Below are 20,645 nucleotides of genomic sequence, written 5' to 3' on the forward strand. Positions count from 1 at the left end.
GTGGAAACATTTTTATCATCCACGATCAAAAATCGCCATATCGCACACCCCTACCTTGAACGACATTGAAAATCACTCAATATACCTTATCAACCATATAAAAAGCATCAGAAACATCATAGCAATGCCTTAGCAATACCTTAGCAACCATTTGAAAGCACAAGCTACATAGCAATACCTTAGCAACCATATAGAAAGCTCCAGCAACATCATAGCAATGCCTTAGCAACACCTTAGCAACCATACAGAAACCACCAGCTACATAATAGCAATGCCTTAGTAACACCTTAGCAACCATACAGAAACCACCAGCTACATCCTAACAATGTCTTAGTAACACCTTAGCAACCATACAGAAACCACCAGCTACATCCTAACAATGTCTTGGCAACACCTTAACAACCATATAGAAAGCTCCAGCAACATCATAGCAATGCCTTAGCAACACCTTAGCAACCATATAGAAAGCTCCAGCAACATCATAGCAATGCCTTAGCAACACCTTAGCAACCATAGAGAAACCAACAACAACATCATAGCAATGCCTTAGCAACTATATGGAAACCACCAGCAACATCATAGCAATGCGTTAGCAACCATAGAGAAGCAACACAACACCCTAGCTACTGCATAGTAATGTCTAAACAAAAATCAGATCACTTAAGCAAATCTAGGAAACAGTAGCCAAATAGTGCCTTAGCAACCACCCAGAACACCCTAGCAACCACTTAGAACACCCTAGCAAAGCCTTAGCAACAATAGAACACCCTTACAACAATACAAAAAAACAACACCCAGCACTGCTTGAAGTGAGAAGTTACCCTGTAAGCGAGGCCAGGGGCTCCATGTGAGCGACTCCATGTGTCTCCAGCGCTGTGGCCTCAGCAGCCTGTGATTGTGCTCACTGAAAGCACATTTAGACCGTCGCTGCAGTCCAGACCTCATAGAGGAATGTGTCCACTGCAGCACCGCTCCAACCAAAATAAATGCCTCCCTGGACACAAAACCCAAACACAAGCAGCCAGGTACCTCATCTAAAAACAAAAAATTCCTGGGAACCACCACATTCATAATTTAAACAGTATGGTCCATAAGACATGTTTTTTTCCCCCTTAGAGCTCATAAAGTCAGACTATGGGTCGTTTAATTCATGAAATATCCCAAGCACAATCAGCATTACACCTGCACTACTTAGCAACGGTAAGGAAACCACCAACAACACCCTAGCAATGCCACAGCAACCACATAGAAAACCCTAGCAACTGCATTGCATTTAAGCCACGTACACTGCAGCTAAACTCGGTCGTCACCTTTTAGTGCTTAATCCTGTTCTGTACACACAAGACTACGGTGGCCCAGTAGTGCACAACACAATAAAATCGCCACAACACAACACACAGGAATAATTTTGTGACTTGTTTCCATTGTGTTGTGTTTAGGAATGCTCATATTTTTATGCTTGAATTTTAACCGATTAATCAGTTAAACGGTTAAATTTGTTTTTTGTTTTTGTCACAAATATTTTTTAATTTGCTGCATGGTGAAAGAAAATATATTGCTATAGGCATCAATCATTGCATTAATCATCGCAGTTTTCAGAGCGAGTTCTGTTCCCCTTACCAAAAAGTAGTATACTTCAAGTTTATTTTATTAAGTATACTTAAGTAAAGTTCAAGTATATTTTTAAGTATACTTAAGTAAAGTTCAAGTATATTTTTAAGTATACTTTATGTAGTAAGCATAAAAATATCAGTGTACTAGTAGTATACTTGTAAGTGTACTATTTCAATACTCATTGGGACTAAATTGGCCCACTTTCTAGTATATAAAAGCACACTTTTAAGTATAACAGTAGTAACTTTGAGTACACAACTAGTTTACATCTATGTTTGTAGCTTGTACTGCAACTAGACTAAAAGTGAACTTATAGGTATATTGACAGTTTACTAATTAAATACTTGTAGTAGCATTTTTAGTACACTTTGAAGTATAGTCTCAGTAAACTGCTAGTTTAGTAGATTTATACTGCAAGTATACTTGTAAGTTTTCTTTAAGGAACTTTACACCATACTTCAAGCATAATTACCTCTTCATTGGTGACATTTTATTCCATAACATTACACAGATTTTTCATAAGGGTCTTTACACAAAAATGATCATTTAGGGGATGGACTTCTGTATTTAAATGTGGTTGTGACTTAGCGACCTGAGGCGCGTTTCCCAAAAGCATCGTTAGCTAATTATCGTGGTAAGTTCCATTGAACTCTACCCCTGCATAGCAATACAATCCAAACAAAGGCACCAAGTACCTCAAATCATCCGAAAACAAATTATTCTCCAGGAAACTACAAAATTTATCATTTGTGGCATTCAAATCAAATTTAAACCGTAGTTATGGTCCTTGTCCTCTGGCGCTCCTCGAGCCAATCATTCATCAGCCGAACATGAGCGCTGAGATTTATTAGTTCTTCCATCTATCCATTCAAGAAGAACTGGACGACTGAAACGTGACGGCCTGCTCAGCTCTCGTCTGGGAATGCAGAAACTCCCTCTAAATGTGGAATGCATTCGTCTGATAGCAAAACAAGCGAGTACAAATGAAGCGGCTCTTGTCACAGATACTGTATGCGTTCTTTTTTTGACTAGGAAACTTTCTTCACCACTTCTCACCAAGATTTCCCAAAAGCCAGCTTTTGACATGCTGTTATATAATTTTTTGAAAGGATTCCTGGAAGCTTTGGAGCTGCTCTGCATGAATAATCCAAGACAGATAACGAAGAGTACAAGTAAACAAAGCTTGAGGCTTTGGAGGATGAACAAAACAAGCTTATAAATTTTCAGTGACACTTCAACTCTGGCAGTAAAATGAAGTGTGATGTGAGTGTTCCCGAAGCGAGTCCAGCAGCATGAAATAAACTCCACACACCTGAACGTCACAACGTGGAGTTGTCTAATGAGCATTACCTCTTTCTGAATGTACCGCCACACTCTAAACGCTGGCATTCGGTCAACATCCAGGTCATCTGGTAGCAGCAATGAGCGGGGTGTTACCCGAATACATACTGTTCAACAGCTGCAAACAACATGTGATTTCATTCAGAAAGACGTGTTTGTTTTTCAGCATGAGGTGGATTGGGTTTCAAAATAGCAATGGATTTTGGACTCATCCACTCCTGCAGTGTTGGGAAAGACTTTGTTTTGTTGTTTTTTTTTTGTTCATATCCAGGCCTGGATTTAAAGGGATAGTTCCCCCAAAAGTGCTGTCATTATTACTCACCCTCGAGTTGTTCCAAACAGATCATTTGGTGGTCCAATAAAAATACATTGAAAGGCAATGGCTACCGTAACTGTTTGGGTTAACCTCACTCTTCAAAATATCTTCTTTTGGGTTGTCAATCATGCAGGATTTATGTAATAGTATGGGTTTTAAATACACAATAAGCAGGTTTATATATTTCTTTGTTTCAATCTCTATACATTTCAACTAATTGAATATTGTCACTATAGGCATATTTTAACCATGTTCATACTGAATAAATGTATTTTCACAATGAACAGATTTATGCTGATTCCAAACCATTTGGATGAATGCATTTTAAAATACGATTAATTAAATTTAATCAAATAAATGCAACTACACTGTACAAAAAAAAAAAAAGTTGAGCAAACTTAAAAGTTTAAGGCAACCAGCTTCAGCAGATTTTTGAGTTCTCTAAACTTATTTTTAGGAGATTTTTGAGTTTTCTCTACTTTTTGTTGTATAGACTTAAAACAACACGTTTTAAGAAATCTGCTGAAGATAGTTGTCTTAAACTTTTTAAGTTTGCTCAACTTTTTATTTCTTTTTTACAGTGCTGTAAAAAATCAAAAGATGAGAGAAATTTAAGGCAAGCAGCTTCAGCAGATTTTTGAGTTTCATACAAAACTTAAGTTTATACAACAAAAAGTTGAGAGAACTCAAGAATATGCTGAAGTTGGTTGCCTTAAACTTTTATGTTTTTTTTTTTGAGAGCAAAAATCTTACATATTTCTTACCTGTTTCATGTATGATTGACAAATATGTATCACATTAGTATTAGTTTGTGTGCTAATCAAAATTAATAGGAATTTTATATGTAATTCATATATGTGAATCTTAAATATTTAACAAAATTTTATTACATTTTTAAGAAGGATAAAAGTCAAAAACCTACCCAGTGAATGCATTTTCTAAAATCTATTTTTAGAGCTTCGTTCTGCATCCGTTCGTCGTTTTCCTTCTCATCCCCAAACACAGAATAATTAGAAAATTACACAGAACCTCGGAAATATGATTTTACAGCTGATCCGCAAACATGCACGTCCAAACCCAAACACACGGCAGATGTTCGCAGCGGCCCAGATGCAGTCTGGGAAACTTCACCGATGCTTTTTGTGCTGTTTCAATGAAACGAGCAGATTCCACCAGCGGTGGAGAAAAACCCAGGCCTTTTTATTTCTCGAGTGAAAACACTGGCTTTATGTGCGCTGGCACTCAGACCTGCTTTCCGACTGCCTCTCCCTCCCTCTCTCTCTCTTGCTCTCTCCAGCGCATGTGTGTGTGTGTGTGTGTGTGTTTGATGGGAGGCTGAGTCTACATGGGAAGTGGGAAGGTGCAGCTGGAATGTTGCCTGAAGCTTCAGTCCAGAACACAGAGAGAGAAAGAGAGCAAAGCGGCTTGATTCAGAAGGGCACTGTGCTGTCTGGGTCAGATGGAACACATGGAATAAGCGGAGAACTCAACAGAAGCTGCAGGATTTGTCGATGAAGAAGCGGAGATCCTTTTTCCCAACTTCTTGGAGGACACCTCAACCCAACTGGTCACTTCAATCAATCTGTTGACATGAGAAGAGATCGGCTTCTGGTGGCCATCGCTCTGGTCACCCTTTTGGCAGCAGACGTTCATTTTATCCTGCTTCCCAGACTCAGAAGCTGGTATCACCTGCCCAGAGAAAGCTGCTCATGCACCAACAGCAGCCTGGAGAGCGGAGCCGCTGCAACCGTCCCGTGGACCACGAGCCAGAATATAACCGCGGTTTCCACCGAGCGAGGCTCTAAGCTGGAGCGGCTCTTCAGACACCGGCTCTACAACATCCGTCTTCCAGAGCTGGGGCCTGAGGAGCGGCTGCTGGAGGAAGACGAGCTCGTGAACTACTGCAAGAGGAAAGTGAGCCGCTGGGAAAGGTACTCGACTGTGTTAAATAACGTGACGTGTTTATTAGGAGGGATGATCGTTAAATCAGCTTCTGTATAGACACATGAGCGTTGAAGATTTCCACCAGTATTTAACACACATTGATGACAGGGGGTAAGTTGTCACGATGGCAACCTGTTGCTTATTGATGAATTTTAGACAACAGCTTACAATATGCTTTTATGTTAGTAAAAGTCAGGCGATGCATTGACTAACAATGAACAGTGATGAGAAGGTTACTTTGGAAATCTATTAAGTTACAGATTACAGGTTACCCTATCTAAAATGTAACAGTAGTGTAACTATTTCAATTACTTTAATGTAACTAATTACCTTTGATTACTTTTCTAAATGTCTAATGTTTTTAACTTTTAATGATTTTCAAACATGTAAAGCAGGCAAGGTTAATCTTACAGTAACAGACTTTCAGAATCCTTCATCACTTGAATAATTTAATTACGTAATTAAATACACAATTAAATTACGTAATTCCATTACATGTAACTAGTTACTCCAGTGAGCAATGCATTTGTTACAGTATTGAATTAATCTTTGTTAAGGTTAATCAAAATACAGCTATTCAGTGTCAGCTCAGGTGCTTTAAATAGTATTAATAATGTATTAATAAACATTGAAATTAACATTAACTAAGAGGAATAAATGCTTCCGCTGTATTTGTGTTGCTGCTAAGTCGTTTTATCTAATGTAGTTGATTTATGTTAACAAATGAGCAGAATATTCATGCACCAAAAATGGAAATATAAAAGCATTGTTTTAAACTGTTTAAAATCAACATACAAATAAATATTAGAGAACTTGAACTTACCTGACATTAATAATAAAAAAAAAAAAAAAATGGTCATGAGGGCAAAATTCGACGCTTGTGCGTTTTATTGTTTAATATTTCACTAAATGATTAAATGAAATATTTAAGCATTTTTAAACTCAAACTATGCTCACTGGGATGTAACCCGCATGTGACGACCAGCTCCAGTCTCCCTTTATTAAGAGTGCTTTACATGTGTCTTTATGGGGACGTCTAAATTAACTGAATTAAATTATGTTCAAGTTTAATTAATTGATCTAAATACATTAGTTTACACCAACAAAACTAAATGTAAGGGTCATATCAGGTAGAAATAGTAACAATTTCCGGTTAGGTACTATAATTATTTTATTCTATGATAGAGTAGTTTATAATAGGAGAAATGAAAAGCATGTGGTTTGTTATTGACAGCCTCATTCCTGAGTAAAGGGCATACTGCAGTCAGGACATTATTGACAGAGCTGACAGATTAAAGCAGATGAAGTGACTCGGTGTTTTGTTTGCTTGTGTTTGGGCCGTGTGTGCTAACGCTCAGGATTGGGACACGTGGAGCTGCTCTCAGATCCTGCTGCAGGTCACAGTGAACGGTCACTGATGTCTGCGGTCAAAGCACAGCACCAAAAACACAGCAGTGCACTAGAAATACAGCACAATCTCAGTTTGATGCCATACTTCAGGGTCATGTGCAAAAAACTAACTAATGTATTATTTATTAACAATTATTATAATTGATTTTATTCATTATTATTAATTTATTAAAAGTACCTTAATTGATTTTATTCATTATTATTAAACAAAAACTTTTATTTTGGATGTGATTAATTGTTTGACAGTACATATATATATATATATAATGAAATGATCCCTTGGTGTTTAAAGAAGTAAAAATAAAGAAGAATTATAATATTTATTTATTTAAATATTCATTATTATATAAATTCATGTAATAGGGTATTATTATTGTTATGTGAATAAATGCAATAGTATTATATCATTGTGTTTATAAAATAAATAAAGCAAAATTATTATTTTATTTGTTTAAATAAATAATAATAATAATTATTATTATTGTATTAATCTAATAGTTATGTAATGTAATATATTATGCCTTTTTGTTTAAAAAAAAATTAAGTGAAATTATAATATAATATATATATAATAATTTCAAAAGTTCTTATAAATTTAATTCAGTATTTTTATTGTAACTATATTCTCTTAGTACACTCTTAAAAATAAAGGTGCTTCACGATGTCATAGAAGAACCTTTAACATCTGAAGAACCTTTCTGTTTCATAAAGATTCACGAAGGCTCTTCAGATTATAAAAAGGTAAGAAAGAGATGGTTCTTTATGGAACCAAAAATGGTTCTTCTATGGCATCGCTGTTAAGCTCCTTTATTTTTAAGAGAGTAAGGCAATGCTGCAGAATCTTTGACTCAAAGGATCGCTTTTTATAGCAAAACTCCCTCTTGCTGCCCCACAGAAATGGTATTTTGAGTTGTTTTGCAGGTTATATGTTGTGTTTTATAGGCAGTGGTGTAGACAGATCACTCTGTTTTTAATTGCACCGTCCGTGATGGCGTTCAGTTAAAGTGCAGCCGGGGCCAGTGAGCAACACAAGTGTCTCCCACATAATCAGAGCTTCGCTATAAACCACCCACTTTAATCAGGACGCACTAGTCCAGAGTTAGTTTTTTCAGAAGTCGTGGGTCGGTCAGTGGTCAGCATCTCTGATTGGGGGTGAAAACAGCTCAAAAGTGTGCTTGTGCTGTATTTTTGAGCATAACCCCGCTGTGAGAAGTCACTTATATTCTCATGCATGAGCTCCTGCTAAACAGTTTATATGTATTTGTCTCTCAACTGATTTCTCTATTCCTGATGCTGTCTCAAGCTGATGCATGTACAGCTCATGGTGACAGTTTCTGAGGATCAACGGCAAATATTTGCTCTAAAAGGATCAATGATCTGTGACGTGGCCATTCTGTTTCTGCCCGAGGCTCAGTTCAAGATGCATCATTTTGATCAAATGTACTGTATACGTTGAATATAAACTATATTAAAAAGCTGTACAGATGCATACAAAATTAAATGTTAATGGTTACACCAATAATTGTGATTATATATATTATTATTATAATATATGAATAAATAATAAATAATCTTTCCATTGATGTATGGTTTGTTATGATAGGACAATATTTGTCTGAGATACAACTATTTGAAAATCTGGAATCTGAGGGAGCAAAAAAATCTAAATATTGAGAAAATCTCCTTTAAAGTTGTTGAAATGAAGTTCTTAGCAATGCATATTACTAATCAAAAATGAGGTTTTGATATATTTACGGTAGGAAATTTACTAAATATCTTCATGGAACATGATCTTAATATCCTAATGATTTTTGTCATAAAAGAGAAATGTATAATTTTGATCCAAACAATGTATTGTTGTCTATTGCTACAAATATACCTGTGTTACTGATGACTGCTTTTGTGCTGCAGGGACACGTGTGTGTGTGTGTGTGTGTGTGTGTGTGTGTGTGTGTGTACATGTATGTATGTTGACATATGTGTGTGTGGCTTGGTTCTACAGTAATAAAGTTAATAAAGTTTCTTTCTAATGGAGGCCAAAGAATGCTTCTGGCAGATTGCTGAGGCTTTGGAATCAGATTGTGTTGTTTTACATCTTAAAGTTTCCTACATGTGCAGACCTGTGCTCGCTAGAGGAACTCATTATTTTAAGAGCTAATAATACCTATCTAGCTTGATGACTTAAAAGAGAGCTCACCAAATGTGTAATTTCTACTCATTTGATTCCAGGTTTTGTGTGGGAAAGTAACTCATGTTTAAAGAGAGAGAGAGAAAAAAACTTCATTTCAGAATCAAAATATTACATAATGAGAGATGAAGTGTCGTTGTCCCGTACAGACTGAAGAAGTTCTACATCGAGGCGGCAGCAGCTTCAAACATCACTATACCCAACCATCCCGTGACCTTTGACCCCGAGGCCAGCTGGCTGCAGTTCCATCTAGGGATCAATCGTTATGCGCTGTATTCAAGAGACGACAACATCATCGACAGACTCCTGCGAGACATGCAGACGGCCCGCGTCATCAGCGCAGGTCAGAGAGAAATCAACCCTAAATCTGTCTAATCTAACGCTATGCACGAGCTCATCCTGCAGTATTTCATTGTGTCTGACAGATTTCACTCAGGATGAGAAAGCACTGAAGGGTGCATGCGACTGCTCACAAGGTAAATATATATTTTTACACTATTTTTCTACCAGGTTTGAACTTTTTTAGCTGAAAAACGTAACATGAAACATTCTAATGTGCACAAATACATACAAAATAAAAATAAATATGATGGCCACTGTGAGTAAGAACTGGGAATGTCAATTATTATTATAGATACCTATTACTGAGGTCAGTAAGATTTTTTTTTTTTAACAGATTAATACTTTTATTCAGCAAGGATGCATTAAATTAATCAAAAGAGACAAAAAGTGCTCAAAAGGAAGAAAAAAAATAAATTAAATAAATTTATAATGTTACAAAAAAAATTATATTCTCACATAAATGCTGTTCTTTTGAACTTTCTATTCATCTGTGAATCCTGAAAAATAACATGCATGATGGTTTCCACAAAAATATTGAGCAGCACAACTGTGTTCAACATTGATAATAATCAGAAATGTTTGTTGAGCAGTAAATCAGTATATTAGAATGATTTCTGAAGATCATGTGACACTGAAGACTGGAGTAATGATGCTGAAAATACAGCTGCAGATCACAGAAATACATTACAGTTTAACACATATTCACATAGAAAACAGCTGTTTTAAATCACAATAATATTTTAAGTCAAGTCAAGTCAGCTTTATTTATATAGCACTTTTAACAATACAGATTGTGTCAAAGCACTTAACAGTATCAGATTAGAGGATAGAGTGTCAGTAATGCATAATAATAAGATTAAACACTCAATTTTCAGTTAAAGGCATTTCATTATTGAGTTCAGAGATGTTATTCTCTAGCTCAGTTTAGTTTAAATAGTATCTGTGAAATCAAATTGATGATAATTGCTAGAAATTAAACATTAAAAATGCCTACCAACCCTGTGTATATAAAACATGTATGCGTAGTTTTGTGAATTAAATAAGTAATATTGTGAAATTCAATTCAATTTTGCTTTTCAAAAACAGTGTTTTGCAATAAAATGGCATGCATCATCTTTTAAAATGTGATTTTTACTCTATAAGTTGAGGTAATTTACAGTTCACCGTCATTGCTCATCTAGTTTGGATACTGTAACTTTGATGCAAGAACTATATCTGTAAGTTCATAAACACTCATAATGAATGGCCACTGGTTTAAGGTAGATGTAGCGTTCAGAAACAAACGTGTCACTGAAGAAATGGGTCTAGAGTAAACGTCAGTCCTGTAAAAGAGTGAAAACCTCACATGTGCATCTGAGCCGAGCGCTCACACATCAGCCCCATGCTATAATCACGTGACCTTTCCCCTTCAGATCTGTTTGGCCTAATACAGTACAACTACAAGCTGTTTATTGTTTGGCTCGACCTTTTGTGTTGTTTTTCTGTTTCGCTCATTACTTGTGTGTTATTTTGGTTGAGTTTGTGAACTATTGATATGATTGAGCTGGAAAGGAGCTAAAAGGAGTCTGAACGGAACGGTTTAGGGTTCGGCGGACTGCCACGGCTTCCCACAACCTCAGACAAAGCAGCGCTGGAGCGCACTGTACACCGCAGGCCCTGTTATGGAAAGATCCCTCTATAATTAAACTATTACAGCTGAAAGGTCGACTCTGGGGAGTAAAAAATAAGATCTCGCACTTCAAACAGAGTCAGGTGTTACAGCAATTTCCTGACAGCCCCCCCCCCCCCCCCCGACACAATAAAACTTTAAAAAAGGAATGTGTTTCTTGGAAATCATTCTACTGGATATCAGTTTGCATATATATATATATATATACACTGCCGCTCAAAATTTTGGGATCAGTAAGATTTCTAATGTTTTTTAAGGCAGTCTCTTCTCATCAAGGCTGTATTTATTCGATCAAAAATACAGAAAAAACTGTAATATTGTGAAATCTTATTGCAATTTCTAATATTGGTTTCCTATTTTAATGCACTTTAAACTGTAATGTATTTCTGTGATCAAATCTGTATTTTCAGCATCATTACTCCAGTCTTCAGTGTCACATGATCTTCAGAAATCATAATAATATACTGATTTATTATGAGTGTTGAAACTCTTCATATTGTTTTTTTGGAACATGTGATGCTTTTTTCTTTGATTCTTTGATGAATACAAAGTTAAAAAGAGCAGCATTTATTCAAAATACAAATCTTTTCTAACAATATAAGTCTTCACTATGACTTCATTTAACACATCCCTCCTGAATAAAAGTATTCATTTCTTAAATAAATAAATAAAAATACTGACCCCAGACTTTTGAATAGCTTTATATATTGTAACACAACATTTATTTTTTAAATAAATGCTGTTCTTTTTAACTTTTTATTAATCAGAGAATCCTAAAAAAATCACAGGTTCCACAAAAATATTGTGCAGCACAACTGTGTTCAACATTGATAATAATCAGAAATGTTTGTTGAGCAGTAAATCAGTATATTATTATGATTTCTGAAGATCATGTGACACTGAAGACTGGAGTAATGATGCTGGAAATACAGCTGCAGATCACAGAAATACATTACAGTTTAACACATATTCACATAGAAAACAGCTGTTTTAAATCACAATAATATTTCACAATTTTAATGATTTTACTGTATTTTTGATCAAAATAAATACAGCCTTGACGAGAAGAAACTTCTTTAAAAAACATTAAAAATCTTACTGATCCCAAACTTTTGAGCGGCAGTGTATATAAATGAAGCTTCATTATTTTACTTAGATTAGTATAACTGAATATATTTTAGACAAAAAAAATATTGTATCATTTGTTTCAGTGTTCCTTGGAAGTCAATGTACTGGATATTAGCATTTAGCATTATTATTGCCATTATTATGATTCACCTGATCTTTATATAGTTATTATATTCATGAATATTAATGATAATGTTAATATATAATCATTATTAATGATATTCAGAATGATATCCAGTGAACACTCTTAAAAAATAAAGGAGCTTAACAGGTTCTTCACAGCGATGCCATAGAAGAAGCATTTTTGGTTCCACAGAGAACCATTCAGTCAAAGAACCATCTCTGTCTGACCTTTTTATAATCTGAAGAACCTTCTTTCACCACACATCATTTAGACAAAAAGGTCCTTCTATGGCATCGTGAAGCACCTGTTAAGAGTGTAATGGTATATTATTTAATATATAACATTTAGAAACAGTTTTATTATTTTACTTCATTTAAATACAACTGAATGTTTTATTACAGAAAAGTATTCTCTATTAAATGCATAGTATGTTTTCTTTTTGTATGTCTCAATTATTGGTAGTTTATTAATGAAATTATAATATTCTGCTATATACCTGTAGGCTACATTCATATTAATAGAGTTTTCTCTGAATGTCCATCAGTGGTTAAACCCAGCGGCCTTCACCTGAAGTTGGCTCTGAAGCTCCAAGACTTTGGCAAAGCTATGTTTAAACCAATGAGGTAACACTTTGTTATTTGGATGAACAGATTATTATACGCTGGTTTAGGTTGAACTGATAGAAATGGTCCTCCTTGATTTCAGACAGGAGCGACACGAAGAGACGCCGGAGAACTTCTTCTATTTTGTCGACTTCCAGAGGCACAATGCTGAGATAGCAGCTTTCCACCTCGACAGGTGAGGCAGAGAGACGTGCTCGAGGGCAGGAATGAGTTATACTGGGAAGGATCTGATTTCAGTAAACAGCACCTCGGTGGGATACGGCACATCATTGTGTAGGCCTGTTGAGACGATGAGCTTGATTGTGGACGATTATACAGGGATGAAGCCCTAGAGCAGACTGACATCAGAGGAATCCACTTAAACAGAGACCATAAAATCTCACTTAGAAAAGATCTTCTAGATTACAGACACAAAAACCTCATCCAGACTCACACAGCTTCACTCAATAGAGAGCAACAGTCAGACGCTGAAAGTAAAAATCCTATTCATTTGCTCCATAGTGGACTTGATTTTTAAACAATAACTTATACGCTGTTCAATGCAGACATGTTGTGAAGTATAAGGCTGTAAATCGATAGTATATTCTTTTGTTGAATGTAGTTTTTTTAAATAATCCTGTTCAACATTAGAATTCCTGATGAAAACTACATTACCCATAATTCTGCAAAGAAATCTCCACCAATCAGAGAATCAAGAGCTCTTTAGTGCCCTCCCACTCCCAAGATATGTACAATAATATGCATATCATGTCATATACACAATCAACATATTTAAATCAATATATACACACACACACACTACCATGATAAACATTCAGCTTTGAAAGCACAGGAATAAATGACATTTTAAAATATATTCAAATAGAAAGCAGTTATTTTAATAGTAAAAATATTTCACAATATTACTGCTTTTGCTGTATAATGCAGGCTTGGTGAACAGAAGAGAATTCTTTAAAAAAAACTTTTGACTGGTAGTGTATAGATAGATATATATTATTTTTAATTCATTGTCATTTGAAATGCTACTAATTAAGTTCACAGTCTTGTCCGTTTTTGTCTGATTTTCTGCTTCAAATCAAGTGTGTAGTTGTGATTCTCCTCATATCTGGTTGGTTTAGTTCATGACTGATAACTTAATCTACATCTCTATGGGAAAAATACTAGAACCAAAAAATGTGAGGGCTCTATCTATTTGTCCAACCAACGCATACTTCAACCTCATATTGTTGTTGTATTGTTAGTTATTGTACATGTTGCTAAATCTCCATTTTGAAGTCTGAGGGTTTATTTGTATAGTGCTTTTCACAATGCATATCATTTATCATGCCAAAGCAGCTTTACAAAGAACAAAGCTCCAGTGAGCAAGCCTGTGGACAGCAGCGAGGAAACTCCCAGAGATCCAGCCTGTCATTACTGGTGTGAGCAAACACTGAGAGAAGGTGTTTACCTGCGTCTGAGCTTCATTAAACACTCAGCGTGATCTCTGCAGATGAACAATAATGACTCGCTGAAGGAAAGCCAGTGCAATTACTATTATAGTTTGGACATGAATTAAAAATCTATTTGTTGAATAGCATATTATTATTGAATCCTTTATGCTTGCCTCTGAAGTCTGATAGAAATTCCATCAAACCTACTTTGATATTTTAGGATGATATCTCACTCAGAATATGATTTAAAGAAACTTCATTTGTTAAGAATCAGGTTGATGATATTAATGGCAAGCTATTAATGTGTGTTTTGTGCAGAGTGCTGGACTTCCGGAGAGTTCCACCGGTGGCAGGACGCTTCATTAACGTCACGGGGGACATTCTGTACATAACACACAACGAAGAACTGCGCAGTGTTTTCTTCACCTCTCCAGGTTGACTTTACTAGTCAACAAAAACATGTTATATTATACATACTACTGTAATCAGCATCAAAAGTTTGGGGAATATTGTGCAGCACAACTGTGTTCAACATTGATAATAATCAGAAATGTTTGTTGAGCAGTAAATCAGCATATTATTATGATTTCTGAAGATCATGTGACACTGAAGACTGCAGTAATGATGCTGAAAATACACAGAAATACATTACACTTTAACACATATTCACATAGAAAACAGCTGTTTTAAATCACAATAATATTTCACATTTCTTAGTTTTTTTTAGTTTAAATAAATGCAGCCTTGCTGAGCAGAAGAGACTTCTTTCAAAAACATTAAAAAGACCCCAAACTTGTATATACAGTATCAGTAGCCTGTTTTAAATCAGAACATGAGTTGTTTTGAATGCTTTTCTTTTTCCTTGACCAGCAAACAACACGTGTTTCTTCGCCAAGTGTTTATACGTGTGTAAGTCGGAGTATGCGGTGTGTGGTCACCCGGATCTGCTGGAGGGCTCCATGTCTGCTTATCTGCCGGGTTTGAGCATCGCCCCGCGAATCTCCATCCCAAACCCCTGGATCCGCGCCTACAGCTTCACCGGGAGAGAGGAGTACGCTGGGACTTTCACACACACTAAACCACTCTTCAGGCTTGAGCACAAAGAACGTTTGTCTTCTCTTTGTGACTTAATAAGAACAGGAATGTGTTTAAGAAAGTAAAAGCATCTATTTAGATTCAGGTTAACTTGATTTACCAGTCTGATCAACACTGGTTGTTTTAGGTAACGTAGAATGGCCTTATTTGGACTGAGAAATCCAGCTCTCGATCCAAACCGTGGCTAAGAAGCAAAAATGTCTAAAGTTCAGTAATGTTCAGATGAGTCCAACAGCTTCAAGCAATTAACGTCTTCTCTTTCTTTCTCAGGTGGGAGGTCAACCCGTTATACTGCGATAACATCAAAAAACTATATCCCTACAACTCTGGGAACAGACTGCTCAACATTATTGACATGGCGATATTTGACTTTCTCACAGGCATGTTAATATCCACACTTGATGGAGTTAACTTCACGTCAAACATAACATAACATAAAGCATTTAAACATTTAACATAAAGCGATTTCATACCTGACAATCAAAGTGGTGTTTTAATGCTTGGTTTGCACCAAAATAAGCCTCACTTTAACAATAAGGAAACTTTAAAGCCAGTGTACTGACCCTATAATCATTTTCCTTCATATTTTAGGAAACATGGACAGACACCACTATGAAATTTTCACCAAGTTTGGAGATGATGGTTTTCTGCTCCACTTAGACAACGCTAGAGGGTATGTGCTCATCTGGACATTAACACCGAACTCATTTCTGCAATGCATTGAACTGCTCTTTCATTGGATTTGACTGCTGCGATCACATCTTCTGAAATACATGGCATTTTATAAACAGCACTCAAGTCTTACATCGTGCATTTTTAAATGCAAAAAATAAAGGTTTTATGTGAATGTCCCCTCTCACAGTTTAATTATCAAAGCGGTTTCTTATCAAAGCCCATTTTCTATATAAGAAATTAAATGTAATGCTTTGGCAAATCATGATGTAAAATGTCAAAATTATGAGTCAGTTATGAGATGAGAAGTCGAAACTGACAAAAAGTTGAAATAATGAGATGAAAGTCATAATTGAGAGTCGAAATTACAACAAAAAGATCAAAATTATGGCATAAAAACTCATGATTAGAAGATAAAGTCAACATTATGACAAGTCTAAATTGTGAGATACAAGTCATAATTGAGTTAAAGTCAAAATTATGAGACAAAAGGTCAAAATCATGAAAAAAGTCATAATTGAGAAGTCTTAACGGATAGAATTACACAAAAAAAACTAAATTATGACACAAAAAGTCGATAAATACTCAAAACTGACAAAAAAAGGTGTGACAAAATCATAATTGAGATAAATTGAAATTGATACAGTCATAATTAACAAGATCTAAATGTTCACACAAGTCAAAATTATCAAAATCAAAATGATGACAGGTCATAATTATGAGACAAAAAGTCGACATTGTGACAAAAAAAGTCATAATAATTGAGATAAAACATCAAAAATGGACAGTCAAAATTATGAGATAAAAGTGAAAGTATCACAAAAATTGAAATTGAAAGGTAAAAAGTAACATTTTTGTCACAATTTTCACTGATATGATTATGACTCAGTATCTCATAATTTCTGTTTTTGTCATCATTTGGACTTTTCCTAATTATGATTTACCAAAGCAAGATTTTATTTTTATTTATTTGTTTGTTTGTTATGTGTGCTGCAGATTTGGCCGGCATTCTCATGATGAGACGTCCATTCTTGCTCCGTTGACCCAGTGTTGCATGTAAGGATCTTTCTCAAAAGTTTTTTTCAATTATCAAATGAGATTATTCTGAAGAACAGTATTAGACATACACTTAATAAAGCCACGACCTCTCCCAGGATCAAGCGCTCCACGCTGTTCAGACTGAAGCTTCTGGCTCGGTCCGAGTATCGCCTGAGCGACATTATGAGGGAATCCCTCTCCAGAGACCCTCTCACGCCAGTCCTGACCGAGGACCACCTGCAGGCCTTGGACCGCCGGCTGGACCAGGTGCTCAGGACTGTGGGAACGTGTGTGAAGAAGCTGGGAGAAACACAAGTGGTGATCACAGACATTGTAGAGTCATCCAGAGTAACTACAAGCCACCCAGGAGGAAGCAACAGGTGACAGAACGAGAAGAGCCAGGGTTTGAGGAGATTTCAGCGATCCACTGTGTTACTGACTTTATGATAACAACTTTCAGACTAAATCAGACCCTCTTGTCCAAAATCATGGCATCTAAAGACATCAGGAGGAACAAGTATTTGTATTTCTGATAATTGCTCTGGGGCTGTGATATTATTAGTCTTAATTGTCAAAATTGACCAAAAGTTAAAATTATGAGATAAATGTCAGAGATAAAAAGTCAAAATTATGGCTGTTATAATTATGAGACAGTCAGAATTATGACAAAAGCTCAAAATTATGAGACAAAAAATTAAATTATGAGATAATAATTGAGAGTTAAAGTTGACAAAAAAAACTAAATTATGAGATAAATCATCATGAAACTTCTAAATATGAGATTAATATCAATTCTAGAAAGTTTTTTTTGGCATTATGATTATTAAATTTTACCTGTCATGATAACTTAGTATCTCATAATTCCAATATACAAGTATATATAATATAAATACATATGTATGACTTTTTATGTAATAATTTTGACATTTTATTCTCATATTTATGACTTTGTATCATAATTGATTGGCTAAAAAGGGATGTGTGATATTACTAAAAAGCCTTAAAGGGGGTCACGAACTGAGAAACCAAAATTCCCTTGATCTTTTGACATTTAAGAGGTCATTGTGCTATAAAAACATAAACATATCAGAACTCAAAACTTTCTCTTTAGTCCAAAAGCAGTTTATATTGAAGGCAGTCTGCCGTTTTAAACCACAGCTTTAGGAATGTTCTACTCTGTGATGTAATAGTGTGGATAAACTCCACCCCCACGGAAGATTGATATCGCTGCCTGTTTAGCCCCGCCCACCGATTCTACATCACTGGAGAAAATTATGAGATAAGTCATAACTGAGACAAAGAGTTGAAATTGACATTAAAAATCAAAACTGAGATAAAGTCCAAATTAAAACAGTGAAATAAAAATTAAATTCTAAAAAGTGCGACTCGTCAATAGTTTTGAATGAGTATCTCATAATTTCAACTTGCCATCTCATAAGTATCACTATTTATCTCATAATTTTGACCTTTCATCTCATGTTTATAACTTTGTATTATAATTACGATTGGCTAAAATTGGCTGTGTGATATTACTAAAAAGTTAAAATATTGAGGTACAAAGTCATGATTATAAAGTCAAAATGATGACAAAAGTTAAAATTATAAGAAGCCAGAGAGATAAAAAGTTACAATTATGGCAGTTATAATTATGAGATAAAGTAAAAAATTATAAGTCATAATTGAGAAAAGAGTTGAATCTGACATTAAAAAAAAAAATCTAAACTATGAGATAAATAGTCCAAATGATCTAGAAACTGAAATAAAAAGTAAATTATTAAAAAAAACAGAATGTGTCATAATCAGGGCTTGCCAATTTCGATTGTCATGATGATCTCATAATTTCAACTTTTATCTCATAATTATGATTGGCTAAAAAGGGCTGTGTAATAATACTTCCGAAAGCTCCCTAACAACACATTTAAGTGGTTGTCCTGATCTGGTTTAGTGGGTTGGTTACAGTCATCTGAAATCCCCGAGCCAGACAGATGATGCAGCATTCACAGCAAAGATAAGATCTTCAGATCTCCTTACATCAGCAAACACACCATTCATGTGGTGCTTTAACGGCACAGCGGGAAGCGTTTCCTCTGATTATCCTTTCCCTTTCTGTCTATGTTTCTACAAACAACCATTAGTGGCAGCTGAGCTGATGATGTAGCACACAAACAGGCCACATCAGCAGAGAAACACTGCGGTAGGTTGCGAGACTGATGTCTCTACAGGAGCTAAAGGCTGGTTTTCCAGACAATCGTAAGCGTGTAATCCTCAGCCGTCTCATCTGCTCGTACTTCACAGGCTGTTGAGTGGAAATCATTTGAAGTGTTTAAGCTTTGTTGAAACTTGTGGTTCGTCACACTATTGCACTATTGTCTTGTAAGATGAAGCTAGCTTAAACACGCCACCATTAGTGAGACCTTAAATTTGGGTTTATGAAATAAATCAATTGCTCAAAATGTTAACTTCTGAAGTAGTGGTGGTCATCTGAAAAACTGTAAATCAAAACCTGCTCATAATTATTCACGACTGTTTGTCACATTCTCACATTGCCTCATTAAAATGACTAAACATTTGCATACTTTCTGATTCAGTCCAGCTCCTGAAAGCCTCATGTGATGTAAAAACTACTGGAGTATGATCATAAAATTAACATTTAAGCATAACAACATGATCTGATTTTACCACTCAAGCAGTCATGACTTGACCAAGTACGTGAAATGCAAAATTAAAATTCATCAATTCAGTCCCATCTGTTGAGACTTGATAACTTGAAGCAGTAGCTCGTACTTTTTTTCTCATTTGAGGCCATCATAACAAGCATTTCAGCAAATGCCACACAGCATACAAACCCAAATTATATCCCAGAGCTATGTCTGCAGTATGTATATCATGACAGCGTTCAACTGCATAGAGTATCTGAATATACTTTGTTTACCAAACTGCGGAATATACTACAATTCAAGAGTGTTTGGAAGCCTCTTCTGCTCAGCAAGGCTGCATTTATTTGATCAAAACTCAGTAAAAACTGTGAAATATTATTACAATATTATAATTAAAAACAGCTGTTTTCTGTGAATATCTATTTATTTCTGTGATGCACAGCTGTATTTTCAGCATCATTACTGCAGTCTTCAGTGTCACATGATCTTCAGAAATCATAATAATATACTGATTTACTGATCAAGAAACATTTCTGATTATTATCAATGTTGAACACAGTTGTGCTGCACAATATTTTTGAGGAAACTGTGAATCATTTTATTTTTCAGGATTCACAGATGAATAGAAAGCTAAAAAAAACAGCATTTATTCGATTCGATTTATTTTACATTTATATAAATGTCTTTACTGTTACTTTTAATCAATTTAATGCATCCTTGATGAATAACTAATTAAAAAACAGACTTTTGAAAGGTAGTGTACAACAAAGCACATTGCATGTAATATATCCCTCAATGCAATGTACTCAAGCGGCCAAATTAAATAAAGCTCATTTTAACATTAAAAATGCAAACTACTTTTAGCAACTAACTGTAATAAGTTATTTTCAATATGACACCAGGACAGCACTCATATGCCACATGATCCTGTTACAGTAATATTTCCATTCTGAACGGTCAGATTTTCTCTCGGTTGAACGCTGCCCTCTTGTGTCTTGCACAGCGATATGACAACATGAAATAAACACAAATAAGATCATTTGTCTGGAAAGAA

At 35.3% G+C, this 20,645-nt stretch overlaps 1 protein-coding gene across 2 annotated transcripts; it reads left to right on the forward strand.

The window, feature by feature from the left end:
* Window positions 1–4,585: 4,585 nt before the first annotated feature.
* fam20a (FAM20A golgi associated secretory pathway pseudokinase) lies at window positions 4,586–19,504 on the forward strand. 2 transcript variants are annotated; one of them, XM_079388921.1, is made up of 11 exons: window positions 4,586–5,202; window positions 8,963–9,156; window positions 9,239–9,289; window positions 12,621–12,699; window positions 12,782–12,874; window positions 14,448–14,563; window positions 15,000–15,180; window positions 15,495–15,604; window positions 15,816–15,897; window positions 16,893–16,952; window positions 17,051–19,504. In XM_079388921.1, exons 1-11 carry the CDS (start codon window positions 4,862–4,864, stop codon window positions 17,316–17,318), a joined length of 1,575 nt encoding a protein of 524 aa, XP_079245047.1. In that variant the 5' UTR covers window positions 4,586–4,861; the 3' UTR covers window positions 17,319–19,504. The 2 variants fall into 2 exon arrangements, with proteins under 2 accessions (XP_079245047.1, XP_079245046.1); XM_079388920.1 differs by having other exon boundaries at window positions 4,844–5,202; window positions 8,945–9,156.
* The last annotated feature ends 1,141 nt before the right edge of the window (window positions 19,505–20,645 follow it).

Source organism: Barbus barbus, assembly GCF_936440315.1.
Source record: "Barbus barbus genome assembly, chromosome: 32".
In the NCBI taxonomy this organism is placed as follows: Eukaryota; Metazoa; Chordata; class Actinopteri; order Cypriniformes; family Cyprinidae; genus Barbus; species Barbus barbus.

Excerpts from the sequence above, each read along its gene's own strand:
- fam20a (XM_079388920.1), top strand. The coding sequence starts at position 4,862 with ATGAGAAGAGATCGGCTTCTGGTGGCCATCGCTCTGGTCACCCTTTTG. Across the intron at positions 9,290-12,620 it reads TGCATGCGACTGCTCACAAG|TGGTTAAACCCAGCGGCCTT; the intron begins GTAAATATATAT and ends AATGTCCATCAG. Across the intron at positions 15,605-15,815 it reads GATATTTGACTTTCTCACAG|GAAACATGGACAGACACCAC; the intron begins GCATGTTAATAT and ends TTCATATTTTAG.